Source organism: Bos taurus, chromosome 2, assembly GCF_002263795.3.
Source record: "Bos taurus isolate L1 Dominette 01449 registration number 42190680 breed Hereford chromosome 2, ARS-UCD2.0, whole genome shotgun sequence".
NCBI lineage: Eukaryota > Metazoa > Chordata > Mammalia > Artiodactyla > Bovidae > Bos > Bos taurus.
This window is the reverse complement of record NC_037329.1, coordinates 43,602,717-43,627,136: the sequence shown is the minus strand read 5'-3', so window position 1 is coordinate 43,627,136 and position 24,420 is coordinate 43,602,717. Positions and strand designations below refer to the sequence as shown.

General features: G+C 39.8%; 2 protein-coding genes across 6 annotated transcripts in view; both read left to right on the top strand.

The window, feature by feature from the left end:
- Window positions 1-24,420, top strand: part of FMNL2 (formin like 2) — a 332,616-nt gene that overhangs the window by 239,561 nt on the left and 68,635 nt on the right.
- Window positions 6-24,418, top strand: LOC101902790 (large ribosomal subunit protein eL42-like). The gene has a single exon (XM_059878308.1). It carries the CDS (start codon window positions 9,299-9,301, stop codon window positions 9,758-9,760), a length of 462 nt encoding a protein of 153 aa, XP_059734291.1. The 5' UTR covers window positions 6-9,298; the 3' UTR covers window positions 9,761-24,418.

The window sequence follows — 24,420 nt, the reverse complement described above, 5'->3', positions numbered from 1 at the left end:
TGAGTGCCTGGTTCAGGAACAGGCGGGTTTGGTAGGATATGTTGGGACAACTTCTGCTGAGGATCCTGGGCTTTGTATTATCACTTGTTCTTGTCCCACGGCACTTGTGTTGTCAACGATTCCAAATGCAGATTCCTACGCGAGTTCATGGGATCGTCTGTTGGGCAATACTCAATGCCTTTAAGTAGCTTGCTGCAAATACTACTCCTTCATTCAGCACAGAAAGAAAATTCTGCTTCCAAATGACACAGCAGAGCAGTCTCCATAGACAGATAAGTTCCTGAAACCCAGGAGATGCTGCCATCCTGGGCTCTGTTTCCTAGGTAGAGTCAGCACATTGAGATCTGAGAATCTCAGGAACTCCTTGTTGTTATTTAAACCCTACTCCTTCTCTCTTCTTCCTGTGGTAACTCAGGTGTGTCTTCTGTGGGTTGTGGTCTTAGTCATAGGTGCAGTGATTATTTTAAAGAGATGCCTTTAAGCACTGTTCCTTTGGTTGGGTGTGCTCTCCATTGTCAGCCTTCCGTTTCCTCCTACAGATTCCTTCTTCTTTGGTTGAAATACCACCTTACTAAGGGAGGATGGGGGGTGAACACCTGTATTACTGCTGAGTGTAATATCACTGAAATTGTACATTCACTCATACCTACTGTAGAGTTTGGTGGGTTTTTGTCATGGAAAGTTAAAGTCTTTATAAATTCAGTTCTGCTCAGGATTTGATGTTTGAATATTATGCTTTTTATCAGCCATGCAGATTTTCCTTGTTTGGAAATGCCAAAATTATTAACAGCTTTGGAATGATTCAATAATAATAATGAAGAATTGAATGTCAGTTCATCTCACTACTTTTGCAATAGGTCAAGGGCTGTAGGAGCCTGGTGGGCTGCTGTCTGTGGAGTCGCAAGGAGTCAGACATGACTGAGCGGCCAGGCATAGCACACGTGCACGTTTCCCAGGGGGTAAAGAGCCGATGCAGGAGATGCAGTTTCAATCCCTGGGTTGGGAAGATCCCCTGGAGTAGGAAATGGCAACCGACTCCAGTATTCTTGCCTGGGAAATCCCATGGATAGTCAAGCCTGGTGGACTATATATAGTCCATGGGGTTGCAAAGAGTCACATACAACTGAGCGCATACACTCGTGCGTGCACACACAGGCACACACACACACACACACAAGGGCTATATAACCTGCTAGTCTGCATCAGCTTAATGTGTGGATTATGTGGGCTGATTGGGAAGTTGAAGGAGGACCAGTTGTGCCTGAAGAACTCCCTAATCACTCTGTAACCCAAATGGAAAGTCTTACCATTGATACAGCTATAGTGATGTGTAAGGAATTTAATTGACAAAAGGACATTTTTCATTTGCTTTTTCATCATTTCTTACCTGGAAAGTATCATATACTGGCCAGCTACCATCTTAACAAGAAGTTATTTTTAACTGCAGGATAATTCCTTTACAATATTATGTTGGTTTATGACATACATTAACATAAATCAGCTATTGATATACATATGTCCTCTCCCTGTAAATCTTCCCTCCCATATAATTCATTTTAAATTGGAAAAAAAAGACCCAAAGTATATAGAGAGACATGATGGAAATACTGTTTTGAGAAACTTGGGAACCATTATGACATTTCTGGTTGATAGGTGTGTTGACCAAATAAGAAACCAACATTGTGTTGTTTTTTGTGTGTTCAAACAGTTTCAGGCTCAGGAATGGAACATTTGAAATTCCTTTGACTCCTTCATTCAGTTCAATCCAGTCCCTCAGTTGTGTCTGACTCTTTGCAACCCCATGAATCGCAGCACGCCAGGCCTCCCTGTCCATCACCAGCTCCCGGAGTTCCCTCAGAATCACGTCCATCGAGTCAGTGATGCCATCCAGCCATCTCATCCTCTGTTGTCCCCTTCTTCTCCCACCTTCAATCTTTCCCAGCATCAGGGTCTTTTCCAGTGAGTCACCTCTTCACATCAGGTGGCCAAAGTATTGGAGTTTCAGCTTCAGCATCAGTCCTTCCAATGAACACCCAGGACTGATCTCCTTTAGGATGGACTGGTTGGATCTCCTTGCAGTCCAAGGGACTCTCAAGAGTCTTCTCCAACACCACAGTTCAAAAGCATCAATTCTTCAGCACTCAGCTTTCTTCACAGTCCAACTCTCATACACGACCACTGGAAAAACCATAGCCTTGACTAGACGGACCTTTGTTGGCAAAGTAATGTCTCTGCTTTTGAATATGCTATCTAGGTTGGTCATAACTTTCCTTCCCAGGAGTAAGCGTCTTTGAATTTCATGGCTGCAATCACCATCTGCAGTGATTTTGGAGCCCCCAAAAATAAAGTCTGACACTGTTTCCACTGTTTCCCCATCTATTTCCCATGAAGTGATGGGACCAAATGCCATAATCTTAGTTTTCTGAATGTTGAGCTTTAAGCCAACTTTTTCACTCTCTTCTTTTACTTTCATCAAGAGGCTTTTTAGTTCCTCTTCACTTTCTGCCATAAGGGTGGTGTCATCTGCATATCTGAGGTTATTGATATTTCTTCCGGCAATCTTGATTCCAGCTTGTGCTTTCTTATATGATGTCCTCTGCATATAAGTTAAATAAGCAGGGTGACAATATACACCCTTGACGTACTCCTTTTCCTATTTGGAACCAGTCTGTTGTTCCATGTCCAGTTCTAACTGTTGCTTCCTGACCTGCATACAGGTTTCTTAAGAGGCAGGTCAGGTGGTCTGGTATTCCCATCTCTTGAAGAATTTTCCCCAGTTTATTGTGATCCACACAGTCAAAGGCTTTGACATAGTCAGTAAAGCAGAAATAGATGTTTTTCTGGAACTCTTGCTTTTTTGATGATCCAGTGGATGTTGGCAATTTGATCTCTGGTTCCTTTGCTTTTGCTAAAACCAGCTTGAACATCTGAAAGTTCACGGTTCACGAATTGCTGAAGCCTGGCTTGGAGAATTTTGAGTCCTTCATGGGCTCTCAAAAAAAACCCAAAAAACAAAAAAAAACAATATAGCAATAAATTTCATGACACTTGTTGACTTGAAGCTTCGATTTTTGTTTTTAAACAATGTGTATCAGTGTATTCCAGGTCTAATGGTTTCTAATTCTGTATTTGGTCATTTGATAGCATCTCTAACTTGTAAAAACAGCAACCAGAGGTACTTCCCTGTTAGCTCAATTGGTAAAGAATCGCCTGCAATGCAGGAGACCCCAGTTGGATTTGTGGGTCAGGAAGATCCATTGGAAAAAGGGATAGGCTACCCACTCCAGTATTCTTGGACTTCCCTTGTGGCCCAGCTGGTAAAGAATCCGCATGCAGTGCAGGAGCCCTGGCTTTGATCCCTGGGTTGAGAAGATCCCCAGGAGAAGGGAAAGGCTACCCACCCCAGTATTCTGGCCTGGAGAATTCCATGGACTGTGTATAGTCCATGAGATCACAAAGAGTTGGACACAACTGAGCGATTTTCAAAGATTGTTTACATATATATATATATATATTTTTTTTTTTTTCTCTCTCTTCCTTCTCCTTCCTCTCTCCCCTTTCTTTTTTCTGCTACCTCCACTTTTTGACTTTATTTTTGTTGGTCTTCTTTTTCATTCTCCCACGTCATTTTTGATCATCATCTCCTCCTCTCTCTTGCCCTTTCTCGTCCTCCTGTCTCCTCTTCCTCCAGTTCCATTCATCTCTCACGTCACCACCAGATTAGTTTCTCTGCCTGAGTATCTTCAGTTCAAATGCCACCAGGGCCGCTTCTCCCCTTGTTGCTTCTGGAGCAACTTCAGTTTACACATTGATGACAAGGCTTCTAACCAGAACATCTTGTAAATCATGGATGACAATGACAGTGGCACCCAAGAGAGCTTGTAGTGTGTGACAGCAGAGCATGGTACCTGCTCTCTGTGTTATAGTATGGTAACTGCATGGCTTCATTCCATCACCTTGTACTGGGATAAAGCCCAGTACCTTTTAAACTTTGATTCTTTTTGTTATCATATTATGATTCTTCATTTTAAGAGTTTGAGCCTTCAAGCAATACTGCATTTTAACTAATATTGAAATGTTTGTTAAACATTTGTTTAACAAATGTTTGTTTGTTTGTTTGTTGTGGACTGATAAAAAGACAGTCACATTCTGTAGAGACAATTTATTCTGGTAGCTTTGTTTGATTAGAATGTCTTCTGTATCCAAATGCAGATTTTAGTTCCCGCATTCCCCATCCCCAGATAATAATGTAGATTCAGTAATCTTATCCTATATCACTTGACAAAAGGGTTGGTTAAAAACTTGGAGGAAGAAATGAGATTTCAAGAAATTTAAAACACTTCAAATATATATATAAAAAAAAAGACAGTAAATGTGGCTTGATTGAAGAAAAGGAAAAATGCTCTACTTTCAAAACAAAATTCTAATGTTGCACTCTCTTTTCGTATGTAGCCTTTTAGAAATACTTACAATATATGGTTAAGCATTTTGTGACATGACATTCACCTGGAGTTGTATCAACTTGTAGATTCTGTACTATCATAAATTTGTCAGAGTAGCCAGTTGTAGAAATGTTTATTGATGCAATGGAAACCTCGAGTGTGCTGTCTCATAAGCTTAGAGTCTGGTGTGCCTTCAGTTAAGATAGATTTCTGTTACAGATCTGGCTAAATTAAATGATGCCTTGTATGCATATATGGACACTCTAGATTTTTTAAGGCAAAAATTGCATTAATTCAGATGTAAGAGAAAGTAATTTTTAAGAATATCATGTTTAATGCCACTAAACTTAAATAAGCTGACTTCCCTGGTGGCTTGGATGGTAAGAATAGCTGCCTACAATGCTGGAGACCCGGGTTCGATCCCTGGGTCAGGAAGATCCCTTGGAGAAGGAAATGGCAACCCATTCTAGTACTCTTGCCTGGAAAATCCCATGGATGGATGGAGGAGCCTAGTAGGCTACAGTCCGTGGGGTTGCAAAGAGTCGGACATGACTGAACAAAATCACTTTCTTTCTGTAGTTAATAAATCAGTATTACAAGGTTTAAAAGAAAGTGGTGGAGCGTTAGGAATCTGGAGGGAAGACCAGATTTAAACTGGGACTTTAAGTGATGGCCAGAGTTGTTTATCAGGGTGAGGAAAGGCTGTCGCAGGTAGAGGTAATATGAACGAACATGGGCTGAGCAAAATCTTAACATCAGAGATCAGATCTGTTTGGGACAGAGGGAAGATCCTGCCTCTCTGGGACAGAGGTTCTCTGATCTTTGCAGTGGGATAGGACTGTCTAATCTGAGAAGGCAATGGCACCCCACTCCAGTACTCTTGCCTGGAAAATCCCATGGATGGAGGAGCCTGGTAGGCTGCAGTCCATGGGGTCGCTAAGAGTCGGACATGACTGGGCGACTTCACTTTCACTTTTCACTTACATGCATTGGAGAAGGAAATGGCAACCCACTCCAGTGTTCTTGCCTGGGGAATCCCAGGGACGGGGGAGCCTGGTGGGCTGCCATCTCTGGGGTCACACAGAGTCGGACACGACTGAAGTGACTTAGCAGCAGTAGCAGCAGCAGGACTGTCTAATGGCGACTGGGTCATAGACATACCAAACTGGGAAAGCCTTGCAGGTCACCCTTACTGACCTTCCCACTTAAAGGAAATCATGACCCCATATTTTCTTTAATATATATTAACTCCTACTTACATTTCTTTCTAAGATTTCCTAGAACAAATTTTACTATTTTTCCTGAGATTATTGTCTTAATGGACTGGCATTTTGTGAAGTCATCATCGCTATTTTTAGCACTTACATATACTTAGTGGATTTACATGAAGAGTTCAAATTTACATCCTTGTTTACACATCTTTAATCCTTTCCTGGCAATGTTTTTCATCGGAGTAATTTTTATTTATTTATTTTTTGGTTCTTTTTTTTTTTAATTTTATTTTTAAACTTTACATAATTGTATTAGTTTTGCCAAATATCAAAATGAATCCATCACAGGTATATAATTTTTAAAAATTGCTAAAAAACAAGCACAAAGATATTGGTAGCATTGATTTTTATTGGGGAGAAAAATAGAATTTGTTGAGTGTCCACTGTGTGCCTGGCACTGTCCTAAGAGCCTTCTGTGATTGTTCACTGCGTACAAGGCCTCTGTGAGATACATACCTGCTGCTACTAGTTAATACTGTCATTCTGAGGAAACCAAGGCCTCTAGCGGTTAAGCAACTTGCCTGGGATCTGAAGTGAGGTGGCCAGACCCCAGCTGTCATGTCACATGATCCTGCCTATATATTCACAAAATGATTTTTTCCCTCAGTAAATATACTATTTTAATATCAGGGTGTCTAAATGGAATTATGTAAATTGTACTGTGCAGGAGAGGACTTGTTAAGCCTTCCCAGAAACTGTGTCTTTTTCTACTTCACCCAAAGGTGCTAAATGCCCTACTGGAGACCTGATTCATGTGCTGGATTTTACGTACTTTACAACTATTAGAAGATAACCATCATGTAGAAACGTGAACAAGTTGAAAGATAGGAATAAGAAAGTTCTCAATGAATACAGTTTTATTTTCACCTATTTGGAAATGAAGGCTTCCCAGCAGGCACAGTCATAAAAAATCCGCCTGCCAATACAGGAGATGCAGGAAACACAGGTTTGATCCCTGGATTGGGAAGATCCCCTGCAGTAGGAAATGGCAACCCACTCCAGTGTTCTTGCCTGGAGAATTCCATGGACAGAGGGAGCCTGGAGGGCTACAGTCCATGGGGTCACAAACAGTGAGACATGACTGAGCACACACACAAATTTGCAAATGGGAAGACATTGAAAAGAAGGTTTATTGAATGGAGATAGTGACTGTTTTTACTGAAAAGGAGATTATGAATGAATTCTTCAAGTTTCTGTTTTTATGATTTTAGAACTGACATAAAATGCATATACTATATACTCATGGATCAGATAGGGAGAAGCCACTTATGTATACCTGTGGCAGAGTCATTTTGATATATGGCAAAACCAATACAATATTGCAAAGGTAAATAAAAAAAAAAAAAAAAAAAAAAGAACCTTTCTTTCTTGGAATTTTGGAATTTGGCTTTTATTTGGAAGGCAGTGGAATGGGAATCACACAAGATGTGTAGGGTCTGGTAAATGCCCTGGATATTGATTGGAGCGAAAGATTGCTGAGGCAGCTGGTGCTTAGATCTACATGAGAGATACCCAAAGCTTAGATAATAGAGCAGAGACCATCAGAGTGATAAAAAACAGAAGCTTTGTGTCTGATTAATTAGAAGGGGAATTGAACCATTAGTAAAAAGGGGAAAAGCTGGAATCTGGAAAGGATCTCATGTCATTTAGTCCAACTCTTTGTTGATGAGGCACTTGAAGCCCAGCTCAAAGACCTTATTTCCTAAGCAGCTAACTCATTCCTACAGACAGATTTTCATGTGTATGGGCTAAGGGCCCACGTGGCTCATTGGCTTTCATTTGCAATAATTACTTCTGTTCATAGCAGTTTTCCTGATCTCTTTGTAACAGTGATCCTATCTACAGCTATGAAAATACCAACTCAGTACCAGTTTGCTTATAAAGTAAGTGATATTTTAAAAGAGATGAGCTCTTTTAAGCTCTTACGAGTTTTTATTTCAGCAGTAGCATTTTACTTTGAATTTTTATTGTTGGGCGAAGAAGATCACCTAACCTTTTAACTTAAACCATTATCAGATCAGATCAGATCAGATCAGTCGCTCAGTCGTGTCCAACTCTTTGCGACCCCATGAATCGCAGCACACCAGGCCTCCCTGTCCATCACCAACTCCCGGAGTTCACCCAGACTCACATCCATCGAGTCAGTGATGCCATCCAGTCATCTCATCCTCTGTCATCCCCTTCTCCTCCTGCCCCCAATCCCTCCCAGCATCAGAGTCTTTTCCAATGAGTCAACTCTTCACATGAGGTGGCCAAAGTACTGGAGTTTCAGCTTTAGCATCATTCCTTCCAAAGAAATCCCAGGGCTGATCTCCTTCAGAATGGACTGGTTGGATCTCCTTGCAGTCCAAGGGACTCTCAAGAGTCTTCTCCAACACCACAGTTCAAAAGCATCAATTCTTCGGTGCTCAGCCTTCTTCACAGTCCAACTCTCACATCCATACATGACCACAGGAAGAACCATAGCCTTGACTAGACAGACCTTTGTTGGCAAAGTAATGTCTCTGCTTTTGAATATGCTATCTAGGTTGGTCATAACTTTCCTTCCAAGGAGTAAGCGTCTTTTAATTTCATGGCTGCAGTCACCATCTGTAGTGATTTTGGAGCCCAGAAAAATAAAGTCTGACGCTGTTTCCACTGTTTCCCCATCTATTTCCCATGGAGTGATGGGACCGGATGCCATGATCTTCATTATAGTAGCACATGAAAAATATACTTGAGTTTTATAGTTAGAAGCTAAAACACTTGTATCTTGATTCTCAACAAGGAGACTGAACTCAGTTTTGTTCATTTTCCAACTTCTGTAAATTAAGAATGTAATTTCTGAAATGATCATTATTCTCTTCCTTCTTCTCCCCCCAAATTATATAAAATCAACTCAGATCTTCTGTAGTTCATGACTGAGACTTGTAATCTATGTTTTATTCTACATGTATTCCTTTCCCTTAACTTTATTTATTCTAAGTTTTCCCTGTGGAAGGATCTTGAAGAATTTACCTTATCTGCCAACTTGAAGGGGAAAAGTTAGAAAGAAAAGTATATTTAAACAGTTATTCTCAAGGTTTGAAGTTTGTCTGTTCACCAGATGAGATGGCAGATGTTGGTTAAAATTTTCAGTAACGGTTACTTTAGGAGAGAAAATGCTGAAAAGGAATAGAAGCAAAAAGGATAATGGATGATCATTATAGCCAATACCTGAGTTTTATTTCTGAGGAAGGGGAAATGTTGAAGATGCCCCTTAACCTGCTAGACAGTTGACCTGAAGATCTAAAGTTGCAGAAAATGCAGTACCCATTTATAGAAGAAAGACTTTGTAAATTCCTAGACTTTCCAAAAATAAACTGTAACTACAAATTGTCACTTTTCCTTTTCAGCACATTTGTAGGCAGAAACAAGTTCGAAGTGTTAGGCTGTTGCGTTTCAGATTTTTGCATTTCTTTTTTATTGGGTGTTGTAAAAAGAGAAAAATGTACTTGGGTTAAGAGTGTACATTCCAGATTTTCAGCTCGAAACTGATTTTAATGACCTTGCTAGTAGAAATGGTGACAGTTGTAATTATAGCTTGTGGGTGCACCACACTGGCACATGTCAGGCATTTTCCACTGTGAGGTTTTCTTCCCTTGTTCCACTTCTTTATTGGGTCTTTTATCCAATAGAAAATCGACTGAGCTTTCTTTCTGTGCTGGTATCAGTCTCGCAAACATGGTGGACGTTCCAAAAACCCACTGGACTTTGTGTAAGAAGTGTGGGAAGCACCAGCCCCACAAAGTGACACAGTACAAGAAGGGCAAGGATTCTCTGTATGCCCAGGGAAAGCGGCGTTATGACGGGAAACAGAGTGGTTATGGTGGGCAGACTAAGCCAGTTTTCCGGAAAAAGGCTAAAACTACAAAGAAGATTGTACTGAGGCTTGAATGTGCTGAGCCCAAATGTAGATCGAAGAGGATCCTGGCTATTAAGAGATGCAAGCATTTTGAGCTGGGAGGTGATAAGAAGAGAAAGGGCCAGGTGATCAGTTTTGAGCTTCATATTTTGTTTTATTATTAAGACAATAAAAATGCCATCAATAAAATCCTCTTATTTAAAAAAAAAAAGAAAATTGACTGAAAGAGGCTATGTGGAAATGGAAAAACAAGCCTACTTGACCAGTGCATTATTGGGGATCTGTCTCACAGATTCTCAGATCAGATTTAGGACCTGCCTCATAGGTTGTGAGATTAACAGTTCCTGTAAAGAACCTGGCACGGTAGTGTGTAGTCAATAAATGTTAACTGTATAAGATTGAAAAAAATACTGAAGGTGACTTAGCAAATTGCTCCAGCTACATTCTGTCACCTTCATCTGCAAGACAGATTGCATCCATAATATGTGAAGGGTGCATTGCTAAATATTGAGGATACAGAATGACACGGGGAATAATATATTTGTACATAATATATTCATTCTTGATAAATGAATTTTTCATACTTGCATCATTATATCTTCATAAAATTGTAGGGAAGTGTTTGAGAATTATTAGCTCCATTTTACAGACAAGAAGGCTCAGAGAAGTTACCCATAGGTAGTAAGTGATAGTGCCAGGATTTATAATCCTAGTCTTCTAACTTCTTTCTACTATGTCAGTGTCTTTATATACGATTTGATTGAGAAGAGTGTGTGTGTGTTCATGCTCCTACTAACACATGTTGGTATCACTTGTGTATAAACAGAACTAATTATATGGAACCTTAGAGACTAGAGTGAACAACCAAACCTAGAGAAGAGTCATAACTTGGTCTGCATGTGGCATGTGAGGAAGGTTGGGAGGAGAAGGTAGCAGCCAGGGGAGGAAGGGAGAGCTGGAGGAGCAGTAGTCAGCTGTGAGACTGCATGGTTTGTTCAGGAAACAGTCAACAGATAAGTCTGGCTAGAAGTCATGGAAAGCCAGGTTATGTACTGTGTTATGTACATATACGGATGTGAGAGTTGGACTATAAACAAAACTGAGCACCGAAGAATTGATGCTTTTGAACTGTGGTGTTGGAGAAGACTCTTGAGAGTCCCTTGGACTGCAAGGAGATCCAACTAGTCCATCCTAAAGGAAATCAGTCCTGAATGTTCATTGGAAGAACTGATGTTGAAGCTGAAACTCCCATACTTTGGCCACCTGATGCAAAGAGCTGACTCATTTGAAAAGACCTTGATGCTAGGAAAGATTGAGGGCAGGAGGAGAAGGGGACGACAGACGATAAAACGGTTGGATGGCATCACTGACTCAATGGACATGAGTTTGAGTAAGTTCCAGGAGTTGGTGAAGAACAGGGAGGCCTGGTGTGCTGAGGTCTGTGGGGTCACAAAGAGTCAGACACGACTGAGTGATTAAACTGAACTGATGTACTGTGTTGAAGACCAGGCTGTGGAATTGTCATTTTGACACACTGACAATGATTTATTGAAGGTTTATGAAAAGAGGGGCCAAATATTGATGAACATAGAAATATTTCCATTGAAAAGTCACAAGCATTAGTTTCCTTGGACACTTTTCCCATAGAGTCATATCCTAATTAGCCACTCCATAGCAAATGCCTTTTACAAAAGGAATATAATTGAAAAACAGAAAATTCAAACTAATGGCCCTTCATTCATTTGATGGAGCCTGTTGATTCAGGTGTTCCATTCAAAATGCATGTAAATGAGACCTTACAGGTTCTGTTCTAGCTATCACCTGGTCCTCTGATAGGAGAATTAGGTGAACAGAACATTTCAACAACTCAATAGAAAAAAATGTTCATTAGGAGTTTTGTGTAACCAACACCCCCCACACATATCTCTGTTTCTGTCTTTGTCTGTTTCCCCCACCTGCTTCACTCCCACTTCAAACTATCTGGGTTCTACTCTTTCAGCTCTGTTTCTTTTGGCTTTAGAGACAGAAAAGTGCTTGGTTCATTTTTTTTTTAGCATCAAGTATTAATATTTTATGAGTTTAATTGATAGAAAAAATATGCCCAGGTGATGTCATGTCTGAATAGTCAGGGAGAAGAAACCTAAAACCCCAAATCTTAGTAAAGTTCTATTAGTCCAGACCTTGGAACCATAAAAGACTAGTACAGTTATGCCAAATGATGTGATATACTCAGATGGCATTGCATTCCGATTGGACTGAATACTAACATTAGCTTCCAAGGGAGTTCTGATTGTAGTCTTTATTTATAGGTTTATTTAGTTTAATATCTGAGTAGTTCGGTTACTTGGAGATACTTTTGTAAGAAGAATAAAATATACCTAGTCTTTTTCTATTACCAATAGCATCTACATATTACAAACCTCACAAAAGTTGGCATGGAGACGTCACAGAATATTTTCAAAAACCTTCTTGATGGACTCTGGGAAGGCCTGGTTAGGTCAGTTCAGGGAACATTCCATTTTAAGGTTCTGCAGTAACGTACTGTTCTTGGATAATAGGAGCTCAAAGGGAGAGGCAGACATGTACAAACTCACATGTAAGAATATGTCTAGAAATAAATATATTTCAAGACAATAGATGGGTGATCAGACTTTTTTTTTCTTCAAGGCACCACTGGTTAAATAGCAGTTTCCATTTAATTTTGGTGCTTTGCAGATGTAGATCTTGAAAGAAATTCAGGATTTGATTACATGTAGCTTTTGATCAGGAGTGGGTCTTCTCCTGTACACCTAGAATTATCATTGACACATTTCTTATAATTAATTCTTATGTTATCACCCATTGCTATTTTTTAAAAGAATACTGCTTTTATTTATTTATTTATGATGCTAAGAACCCTTACCATGAGATCTACCTTCTCAACAATGTTTAAGTGTATGGTACAGTGTCACTGACTGTAGGCAAGATATCATTCAGCAGATCTCTAGAACTCACTTACCTTGCATAACCTAAACTTTATACTAGTTATTAGCAATTCCCCATTCTGCCCTATCTTAAGGCCCTGGCAGCCACCATTCTACTCCCCACTTCAGTGAGTTTGACTATTTCAGGTATCTCGTATAAATAGAATGATACAGCATTTGTCCTTCCGCGACTGGCTCTTTTCACATAGTGTAATGTCCTCAAGATTCATCCATGTTACAACATATTGCAAGATTTCCTTTAATTGAAAGCTGAATAATATTCCAGTGTATGTATCTACCATAATTTTCTTCTTTTTATTTCTGTGCTTTTAATTTGATATCATTGAAAACTGAAAAAAAGGCAACAATAGTACAATGATTCCTCCTCATGCTCTTTACACAGATTCAGCAATTGTTTTAACATTTTGTCCACTCTACCATTTGCGAATTTACTTTGTAAACGTACATACTTTTTAACCATTTGAGAACAAGTTACAGAATCATGCCCTTTTATACCTAATTATTTTTGGGTAGATACCCTAAGAACAAAGACATGCTCTTAGATAACCATGGTGTAATTCTTAAAATCAGAACTTTTACATACTGGCACATTTTTAGTTCAGTCTGTTTAGTTATTCCAGTCTATTTCATAACATTTTTTCAAACTCTGTCCAGAATCCAACACAGGGATCATGTATTGTGCTTAGTTGTGTCTGTGTAATATCCTTTCACTTGGAACCATTCCTTACCCTTTCTTTTTTTTTTAATTGAAGTATAGCTGCTTTGCAGTGTTGTGTTAGTTTCTGCTGTGCAGCAGAGTCAATGAGCTGTGTGTTTACATATATTCTCTTTTTTTAAATTTCTTTCCCGTTTACGTCCCCACAGAGCACTGAGTACAGTTCCCTGTGCTCTACAGTAGGTTTTCATGAGTTGTCTATTTTATACATATTAGTGCATATATGCCAGTCCCAGTCTTCCGATTCATCCCACCCACCTTACCCTCTCTTAGTTTCCCAACCAGGGACTGAACTCTCGCCACGGCAGTGAATGCACCGAGTCCCAACCACTAGACTGCCAGGGAATTCACAACCTTTTGTTTTGTCAGGACTTTGATATTGTGTGTCTGTGTGAATATATAAGTTAATTTTTTGTTGAGATATAATTGTTGTGTAACTTATACAGTGTGTTGCTTTTGTATGTTTATACATTGCAGTGATTAGTACCATATCAGGTAACACTTCTGTCACACCACCTCATTATTATTTTTTAATACCATATTTTATCCATATTTATCCACTTATCTGTTGATGGGCATTTAGGTTGTTTCTAGATCTTGGCTTCTGTGAATAATGCTGCTAGGAATGTGAGTGCAGATACCTCTTTAAGATCTTGTTTTCAGTTCTTTTAGATAAACATCCAGAAGTGGGATTGCTGGAGCATTACATGGAGGAGTTCTATTTTTGTTTGAGAAACCTCCATACTGTTTTCCATAATGCTTGTGCAACTTGCGTTCCCACCCACAGTGTACATGGGCTCTAATTTATTCTTGTTAACACTTGTTTTTTTGTCTTTTTTGATAATGCCCATTCTGAAAGTCCGTATGAGGTGCTTTCTCATTGTGGTTTTGATTTGCATTTTCCTGTTAATTAGTGAGCATTTTAAATGTACCTGTTAGCCATTTGTGTGTATTCTTTGGAGAAATGTCTTTTCAAGTTCCTTTTGCCCAATCTTTAATTGGGCAAAAGATAACTTTGCCCAATTAAATTTGCCAAAAGGCAAATTAAATTATGGCAAAAGGAACTTTGCCACAATTGATTTGTGGGGGTTTCTTGTATATTCTGGATATTAACCCCTTATTACATATCTGGTTTGTAAGTTATTTTCTCCCATTCCATAGGTTATCTTTTCACTCTTTTACTGTGCTTTTTAGATTGATGTAGTCTCACTGGTCTGTTACATTCTTCAACCTGAGCAACTCGTTCAGAATTACTGTAGCTTTTTTTTTAGACTCCCTTACAGTGAGTTGTGGTCCGTGTGATCAGATTATGGTTTCAGTATGTCTTCTGATGCTCTCTCATTTTGCCAAGAGAATGCACTGGTCACAGCAGACACCCTCTTCCAACAACACAAAAGAAGATTCTACACATGGACATCACCAGATGGTCAACATTGAAATCAGATTGATTATATTCTTTGCAGCCAAAGATGGAGAAGCTCTATACAGTCAGCAGAAAAAAGACTGAGAGCTGACTGTGGCTCAGATCATGAACTCCTTATTGCTAAATTCAGACTTAAATTGAAGAAAGTAGGGAAAACCACTAGACCATTCAGGTATGACCTAAATCAAATCCCTTGTGATTATACAGTAGAAGTGAGAAATAGATTTAAGGGACTAGATCTGATAGACAGAGTGCCTGATGAACTATGGATGGAGGTTCATGACATTGTACAGGAGACAGGGATCAAGACCATCCCCATGGAAAAGAAATGCAAAAAAGCAAAATGGCTGTCTGAGGAGGCCAAATAGCTGTGAAAAGAAGAGAAGTGAAAGCAAAGGAGAAAAGGAAAGATATAAGCATCTGAATGCAGAGTTCCAAAGAATAGCAAGAAGAGATAAGAAAGCCTACCTCAGTGATCAATGCAAAGAAATAGAGGAAGACAACAGAATGGGGAAGACTAGAGATCTCTTCAAGAAAATTAGAGCTACCAAGGGAACATTTCATGCAAAGATGGGCTCGATAAAGGACAGAAATGGTATGGACCTAACAGAAGCAGAAGATATTAAGAAGAGGTGGCAAGAATACACAGAAGAACTGTACAAAAAAGATCTTTATGACCAAGATAATCACGATGGTGTGATCACTCACCTGGAGCCAGACATCCTGGAAGGTGAAATCAAGTGGGCCTTAGAAAGCATCACTACGAACAAAGCTAGTGGAGGTGATGGAATTCCAGTTGAGCTATTTCAAATCCTGAAAGATGATGCTGTGAAAGTGCTGCACTCAACATGCCAGCAAATTTGGAAAACTGAGCAGTGGCCACAGGACTGGAAAAGGTCAGTTTTCATTCCAATCCCAAAGAAAGGCAATGCCAAAGAACACAGTTGCACTCATCTTACATGCTAGTAAAGTAATGCTTAAAATTCTCCAAGCCAGGCTTCAGCAATTCGTGAACCCTGAAATACCAGATGTTCAAGCTGGGTTTAGAAAAGCCAGAGGAACCAGAGACCAAATTGCCAACATCCGCTGGATCATCGAAAAAGCAAGAGTTCCAGAAAAACATCTATTTCTGCTTTATTGACTATGCCAAAGCCTTGGACTGTGTGGATCACAATAAACTGGGGAAAATTCTTCAAGAGATGGGAATACCAGACCACCTGACCTGCCTCTTGAGAAACCTGTATACAGGTCAGGAAGCAGCAGTTAGAACTGGACATGGAACAACAGACTGGTTCCAAATAGGAAAAGGAGTACGTCAAGGCTGTATATTGTTACCCTGCTTATTTAACTTATATGCAGAGGACATCATGAGAAACACTGGGCTGGAGGAAGCACAAGCTGGAATCAAGATTGCCAGAAGAAATATCAATAACCTCAGATATGCAGATGACACCACCCTTATGGCAGAAAGTGAAGAGGAACTAAAAAACCTCTTGATGAAAGTGAAAGAGGATAGTGAAAAGTTGGCTTAAAGCTCAACATTCAGAAAATGAAGATCATGGCATCTGGTCCCATCGCTTCATGGGAAATAGATAGGAAAACGGTAGAAACAGTGGCTGACTTTATTTTTTGTGGCTCCAAAATCACTGGTGATTTCAGCCATGAAATTAAAAGATGCTTACTCCTTGGAAGGAAAGTTATGACCAACCTAGATAGCATATTCAAAAGCAGAGACATTACTTTGCCAACAAAGGTCCATATAGTCAAGGCTATGGTTTTTCCAGCAGTCATGTATGGATGTGAGAGTTGGACTGTGAAGAAAGATGAACGCCAAAGAATTGATGCCTTTGAACTGTGGTGTTGGAGAAGACTCTTGAGAGTCCATTGGAATGCAAGGAGATCCAACCAGTCCATCCTAAAGGAGTTCAGTCCTGGGTGTTCTTTGGAAGGACTGATGCTAAAGCTTAAATTCCAATACTTTGGCCACCTCATGCGAACAGCTGACTCATTTGAAAAGACCCTGATGCTGGGAGGGCGTGGGGGCAGGAGGAGAAGGGGACGACAGAGGATGAGATGGCTGGATGGCATCTCCGACTTGATAGACATGAGTTTGAGTGAATTCCGGGAGTTAGTGATGGACAGGGAGGCCTAGCGTGCTGTGATTCATGGTGTCGCAAAGAGTCAGGCACGACTGAGCAACTGAACTGAACTGAACAGTGAGTTGTGGTTTAAGGGCAGCAAGACATGGTTATAACCAGAACTCTAGTGAACGCTGTATATAGTTCAGGCTTGAATACATACTTGGTAATAGAAATTCCTGTGTATCTACTCTGTGGTCAAGTAGATTCAAGAGAGCTACTTCCCCAGGTTTTGTCTGCTGACCTTGACATTCTTTTTACTTTCTGGACTTAGAAATCGAGGTTTGAGTTGCCTTGTCATTTATTAGAAATCAACTGTTGGCTCTCGCTCATCAGTCATTCTAACAGTCTTTCAAAGCAGAGATAGCTTCTTCTGCATAGCACCTGCTGCCAGTGCTGTGTGAATCAACGTGCTCACTACCAGCTCCTGCACAGATGGATTGCCACGTGTGAAGTAGGCGGCACAGCTGTCAGTATAGTACTAAACAGGGCACATTGTATAGGTTTCTTAAAAGATATTTATTTGTGACAGTTGCTTAAATTTTTTATGCGTTTTACTCCTACTAGCATTGACTGTAACTTCCACATTTATTATTATTTCATGTAACTTATAAAGCATTGGTGCATAAATTAATACAGTCGGTTAGAGTCATTTTTCTTTTTTTTTTTAATTTTATTTTATTTTTAAACTTTACATAATTGTATTAGTTATTTTTCTTTTGTTTTGATCTTAAATCAGTTTGGGCACATGTTTCTCTCCACACACATAGAACTTGGTGAATATTACTGGCGGTTCTTCCAAGATAGTGTCTTACTATCTTTTAATGTGAGGATAATGTTTAGTTTTCGTTCAGTGCTTGACAAGAGAGCAGGCAATTCTCACAGTCGATGGAGAAGAGTGCTGGAGAAATTTGGTGGTGTTCTTGTCAGAATGACCTCTCAAAAAGCAGGATTTCCTTAAAATTCTTGAGACCTCAAAAAACAGCTCTAAATATCCCTTCTCCATTATCTTTTCTACAAAGGACAGGAGCTCCAAAAGTTGGGCTTGGGGTTGTTTTCTGCCTCTGGAAAACCCCTCTTTCGTGTCCACAGACCTAGAATCTCAAAACTCTTGCTTGCCTGTCTGGAGGAGGAAGGGTAGTCAGGAAGGCATTTAGTCCCCTAACCTCATGGTCTAGGCATTGGGTCACAGCCCCTCTATACATATGGAATGCCCTTGTTTTTCCATTCGATAGTTCTCTGATCCTGACGTCTTAGAGAACCAGCTCCAAGTCACCAGAGAAATGTAATTCTTGCAGAATCTTATTTGACTGTTCCTTTGAACTTGAAGGACTTGTTACATGTATTCAGAATGAATAGGCTCTCAGGATTCTCTAAATGTTATGAGATGTCAGTGAAAATGGTGAAGTACAGGACCCATGAAAGCAATGAGAAAACCAGCAAAATAAGCCAGAGTCAACTTTTTCAGAACTCTAGAGAGTAAAGTCTTGTAGCAATCTGGGAAACATTGATTTAGGAAAAACAACTGAATCACAGTAAGAATAGCTAGCTTTGTGACATTTTAACTTGTGCTGTTTCCCCTTCCTCTTTCTCTAGATCCACAGTAGCCTCAAAAACCATTAGTTCCCATAATCAGAGTGTAAACCACCAGCCTGGTAGGCAGTGGAGGAGGGGCAGAATGGAGCTGCCAGCTTTCTTCCTTCTGCTTTCTCTTCCTCCTCCTACATTAAGCTGGATGTACCTTGAGGTTTGGGAGCTACTAGTGAGTCCCAGGGACAGGGGAGCCTGGTGGCCTGCCATCTATGGGTCGGACACAACTGAATCGACTTAGCAGCAGCAGCAGCAGCAGCAATGAGGAAGCCAATTTCAAATCTCAGTTAAGGGAACATGTACCATTTACTGCTGAAAAAATCTAGAGTCATTCAAGATATTACATGGGGCAAGACTTGAGCTTATCTGCCTCAGTTATCCATAGGAGACCATAGGGAAGCTAGTACTGCCTCCCACTGGGGCCTTTTTCATAAATCACAATGCACTGGGGCAGTCTCCAACGTGGCCCCGTTTTATATGTTTCATAATAACTCCATGAAGACAATATCGTAGTACTTGTTTTGCTATATGTAATTCTGTAACAAAGCACATGCCAAGGATATTAGTTTTCCACAGAAGCACCCATATCTTCTACTGAGGCAGTGATGTCATCCTTATAAAACTTAGGTCTTTGTGGAAAGTTTATTCAAATAGCCAAAGTGGGATGATCAGTGTTTGTGAAAGATGCAGATAGGTTAGCCTCAAGGGCTGTGGCATAGAACCGGATGTGCCCTTATCTACCCTTTTAAAGATAATACATTGCATCATATTTCCTTGTGTTAACCTGACCAGGCAGGAGCACCTCGTGCATGCAGTGTTTCACTGTGATGACTAATTTCATGTGAGTTGCTTGCATTTTTAATTGGTGATAGCTTCTTGCTGTGATCTTCCAGGCCTACCTAAGTGAATCTGTGTGACTCATATGCTTGGTAGAGGTGTGTGGCTCTAATCAATCACCCTCATCAGTTTTCTCTGGAAACTTAATCATGGCATTCTGTTTTTATTGGCATCCAGGTGGGTGTGTGTGGGACCAGGGAATAGGATTTGCAAAGCTTAGCTATTCTGATGATACTTGGGTCTTTTGCTGCATGTGTTGTGGTAGAATTTAGCCTCTTCACAGAAACCCTCAGCTTGGCTGTCTGTTTACAGACCAGCTCTCCACTCAAGAGGCCTTTGGGAAATATTCTTCCGTGGGATGATTAAAGTAGGGAAAGTGTTATCATCTTATGATCTAGTTAGCCTTCTGTCTTCAGATGAATGTAAACCTAGACCATCTGCGAGAGGTTTTTTTTTGGTGCAACTTTTTCTTTATTTGGAGAATACTGTACATCCATTGTAGAAAATTTTAAATATAGATAAAGATGAATGGAAGTGTCTTGTGATTCTGTTATTCAGATTTGTGAGATGGTGTGTTTTAAATCTGTGTTGCTGCTAAGTCGCTTCAGTTGTGTCCGACTCTGTGTGACCCCAGAGACGGCAGCCCACCAGGCTCCCCCGTCCCTGGGATTCTCCAGGCAAGAACACTGGAGTGGGTTGCCATTTCCTTCTCCAATGCATGAAAGTGAAAAGTGAAAGTGAAGTCGCTCAGTCGTGTCTGACTCTTCGCGACCCCATGGACTGCAGCCTACCAGGCTCCTCCGTCCATGGGATTTTCTAGGCAAGAGTGCTGGAGTGGGGTGCCATCGCCTTCTCCGAAATCTGTGTTAGACACATACATATGGAATCTAGAAAACTGTTTCTGATGAACCTATTTGCAGGGCAGGAATAGAGACACAGACATAGGGAGTGGACTTGTGTACATAATGGGGAAAGGAGAGGAGAGGACAATTGAGAGAGTAGCATTGAGATAGACACACTCCCTTGTGTAAAATAGATAACTAGTGGGAGGCTGCTGTATAACACAGGGAGTTCAGTTCAGTGCTCTGTGACAACCTAGAGGGGTGGGATGGGGGGAGGGAGGGGATGTGTGTATATATATAGCTGATTCACACTATTGTGTGGCAGAAACCAATGCAACACTGTAGGGCAATTATCCACCAATTAGAAATAAATTTAAAAAACATCTGCATTAGTAACATTTCATGTTCAGTTATGTTCATTGCATGTCACCTTCTGATACTTACCCCACAATTTGTCCTTTCCTTTTATACTTCTTGAATTAGAGCCTCATTCAAACAACGTTCATATGCCTAAAGACAGTTACTATGATTCGGTCTGTATTAACTTGGTCAAATAATGGCTTGATTGAGAAAAGATTGTATGAGGGTTTTCAGGATCATGATTTTCGAGAAAGTGCTCTCGTTTGAGGTGTGCCTATTATCACCTCAGCGTACTGTGAAGTGCAGGTGTGTATATGCTTATTGAGTTCATTTTACACGTTAGAACGTGCATGCAGCAGAAGGGGTGGGCTGAGGTGTGAACAGAGAACATCTTAACACAGAGGCTATCCGTAAAATCTCTTGCTTCCTAAACTAGATGGTGGCTGAAGCAACATCTTGATCTTTCATTTTCCCTTAGCATTTTATAGAGTTTAGCATAAACAATAGTTGCTTGGGAAAACCAATTTTGAGCCTTAAACACAAGGTTTGGTTTGATTTCCTGTGGTTGATAGAGCACCAGAGGCCAGTCTTTTAAGGTTGCTTATTCAATCTGGGAGTGCTTGTAGAAAGTTCACATGTAGTAAATTGTTAGTGCTAATTCTTTTGGTGTTTTAGAGCCAACTTGGGGATCTATTAAAACCAGCTCCACGTGGATGTGTTCTTTGGAGAGTATTGATATTGTCCATTGGAGCTGGCTTTAAAACATGTTCAAAAAGGTAAAAGGTGGAAAATTACTCAGGTGATAATTAAAGCAAATAAATATCTCATGACATAAATGGTCAAATTCTACAAAATGTGCATGCTGAAGAGCAGGTTAATGTACATGCTGACCCATGACACAGTCCCTAGAATCTAGCCTTGGGGACTTAAAGTGATTCTTCGTTGTTTGCAAATACTTAATTTCTGCTGAGGTAGAGTTGTGACGTTTATCAGGTGTGCATTTACTTAATAGGGGAGAATTTTTTTTGAATGAGAATTCCAAAATACAGAGAAAATTTATTACTAAGTTAAAAAAAAAAAATCCTTCCTTGCCTCGTAAGTGATTGAGGATAAAGATTTAAAAAGAAAACTTTGCTTACAGAGTGGATCAGCCACTGTGTTCTGAAAATGCTCAGATACTGCTCTTCTTAGCCACCTAAGCCTTAATTCTGTATGGTGGCATAATTATTGGAGGGATAGGGTAAAGATATCTTTTAAGAGCCAGGACAGAAAACTCTGTTCTCTGTTGGGATGACAGAATAGGAACCTCCGACAGGGAATTCATTAGCACATATGGCTGTGGGCAGTAGCTTTTTCATGTGATCACTTGATGGATGAGTCAGGTTGAGAAGCAACCTGTAGAAAGTGACTGCCCTGAATTCCAGGGAGGAGACTTGGGGGTCTGGTCTCATCTCTTAATGTCTACTTGCTCTGTAGATGTAACATCTTGGGTCATCATTTTTCTCATCGGTATCAGGAAAGGTTGATGTAAATAATATCATAGGTCTCCTTAAACGGTCAATACTATGGTTGGTTGTTGTTACTGGTTATGGTGGTGTTTTAACACAAGTTCAAATGTTGCCTTTAATTCTGTTTTTATATAAATAAAAAATCAGAGAAAAATTAATTTTATATTAACTATCGTTCACCTTAGGAAAAAAGTTCAACTTTTTTTAAGCACAGAATAACATTAATAAATTTTTACTTATTTTAACTATATCGATTTTACTTATTGACATCTTTGTATGCTTTCTAAACTCCTTGAATATTGGTAAGTATCCATGTGCTTTTTCATATTAAATACATTTCAAATGTTGATTCAGAAAATGTATTTGAGATTAACCACATACTACAACAAATACAAGTCTTTTGTGTTAATGTTTAGTAAGTAGGATATTATAATCAATGTTTACTGGTTTCTGCAAATAATGTTAGTAAGGACAATGTCTCCTTCTTAGAAAGTCTTATTACGGTATAGCTGATGTTATGGATTAATAAATAAAAGGGAGGAACCTGCTCTGTTACTTTACGCCTAGGAAGTACCATTAAATGTGTAAGTTTGGTCTGCTTGCTGGAATCATTAAACTTTATTTGGAAGTGATGCGGAAATATGTGCCTGTGTGAATGACCTGTCCCATGTGCCTTAAAGAATAGTTGGCTTTGGTCAATCTATCTTCTGCAGTCACTTCTGCATTTAAATATAATTTAGCAAAGGATGATTCATTCCCTTCATAACACCTTTTCTTTTTTAAAACTTAGATTTCTTTGTTTTACACTAATAGCCACTGCTTTATTAGAAATAACTATCTCTCTAATATAAAACAGACAAGTGATTCCACTAACGAAATACAAACCTGAGGTTAAAATAAATTCAGAAGGGCAGAGGAAGGGAGAGAACTTTGGGTTTAGACTAAAAAGACTACAGATTCTTGGGTCAGACTAGTCATGTGGTTGTTTGAAGCAGCCCCAGATTCTGTGAGACCTTGGGCTGGAGTTATGACAGAGTGCAGCACCTTTTAAAAGTGTATTTTAGAAGCTGAAATTAGGCTTACTAACAGCAAAATCTGAACATTGTTTTTGCATTCAAAACTGAATTAGGCTATCTTCCGTTGCTGAACTGTTGTTTTCCAGGGTGAGGAAAGCAGACAGTCCTTAGAAAAAACATTCTTTAAAAGTAGTAGGAGCAAACCAGATTTTGCACAGTCAGGTATGTTGATGCAAGTGACTTACTGGGGTGCTTTTCAAAAATTTCTTTGGCTCATTAGTAGGCTTATGTAAATGAATCATCTTTTTTTCCTGTTTGATAGTTTTTGAATAGAAAATGTCAAAGTTCTGCTCAGCTGAGCTGTTGGAGACAAACCTGTCAATTCAGTTTTCAACTCTTAGTCCGCACCTGTGAGACTTCTGAAAGCGGTTAATATTAATCATGGCTTCCTTAAAAATTTTTAACTAGCTTAATTCAAGGAGAGGGAAGGTCTCTAGCCTCTTTTGTGGAGCATTTCTGTCATTGACTCTCGGAAAGTAGTTGACAGCTTTCGAAACTTGCTTTCGTTTCAGGCTTGGAGTTGCAGAGGAAACTTACCTGTTTTTCCTCTGAAGCTGTCATTTAAGGCTCATAATGAAACCCTTAGAACTGTCATCTGTCTGCTTTCCCCATCTTACACTGTCACTCTCTATGCCTTGTATACTCTGATAAATCTACAGAAGGGAGGACTAAGGCCTGGTAATATAGGGTCTCCAGAATGAACCCTGACGTTGTAACATCCTAACCGTTTGAACTGTCACCACATTTCTGTCTCAGTTTTAGCTGCTAGACCAGAGTTTGGGTGTGGGTGTGGAGGCATGCGCATATTGTTTAGGTTTTGCACATCAAAATTCAGTATCACAGGCTGATATGACAGCTGTATGATCTTGCCTAGGCTTAAACTCTGAAACAGGGACTCTTGAAAGCAGTGATGGGAAAATACAGTTAAAATTGGGTCAGATGATAGGAGATCTCTGTATAAGCTGGGTTTTACCCCTTCACTTGTTCACATATGTAATCCGCATGCATGTCATGTGTGCAAATCTAGCTTGGTCTGCACATTAGAGCCTGGCTTGTCGATGAGTCTCACATACAGTCTGATTTGTTATATGCTGTGAGTTCAGCATCACTGTCCATGGGTATATGGCCTGACAAGATGATAACAACTGCACAGAATTGTCTAGGCCTCACAGCCTGTGGAAACAGTTTTGTGGTGATGGGATGCTTGTGGTGATGGGTTCGTTAGTGGTGGTTTGACCTGCAATCTTCATTTAGGTGTAGGTACAGATAGAGAACAGTGTCCATTTTTAAAGTGCATCTGCCCATGCTAAGAAAGTAATCCTTAGTTTTATAGAAGTTTCCCTTTTTATTT

Coding starts and splice junctions, on each gene's coding strand:
- LOC101902790 (XM_059878308.1), top strand. CDS start 9,299: ATGTCAGGCATTTTCCACTGTGAGGTTTTCTTCCCTTGTTCCACTTCT.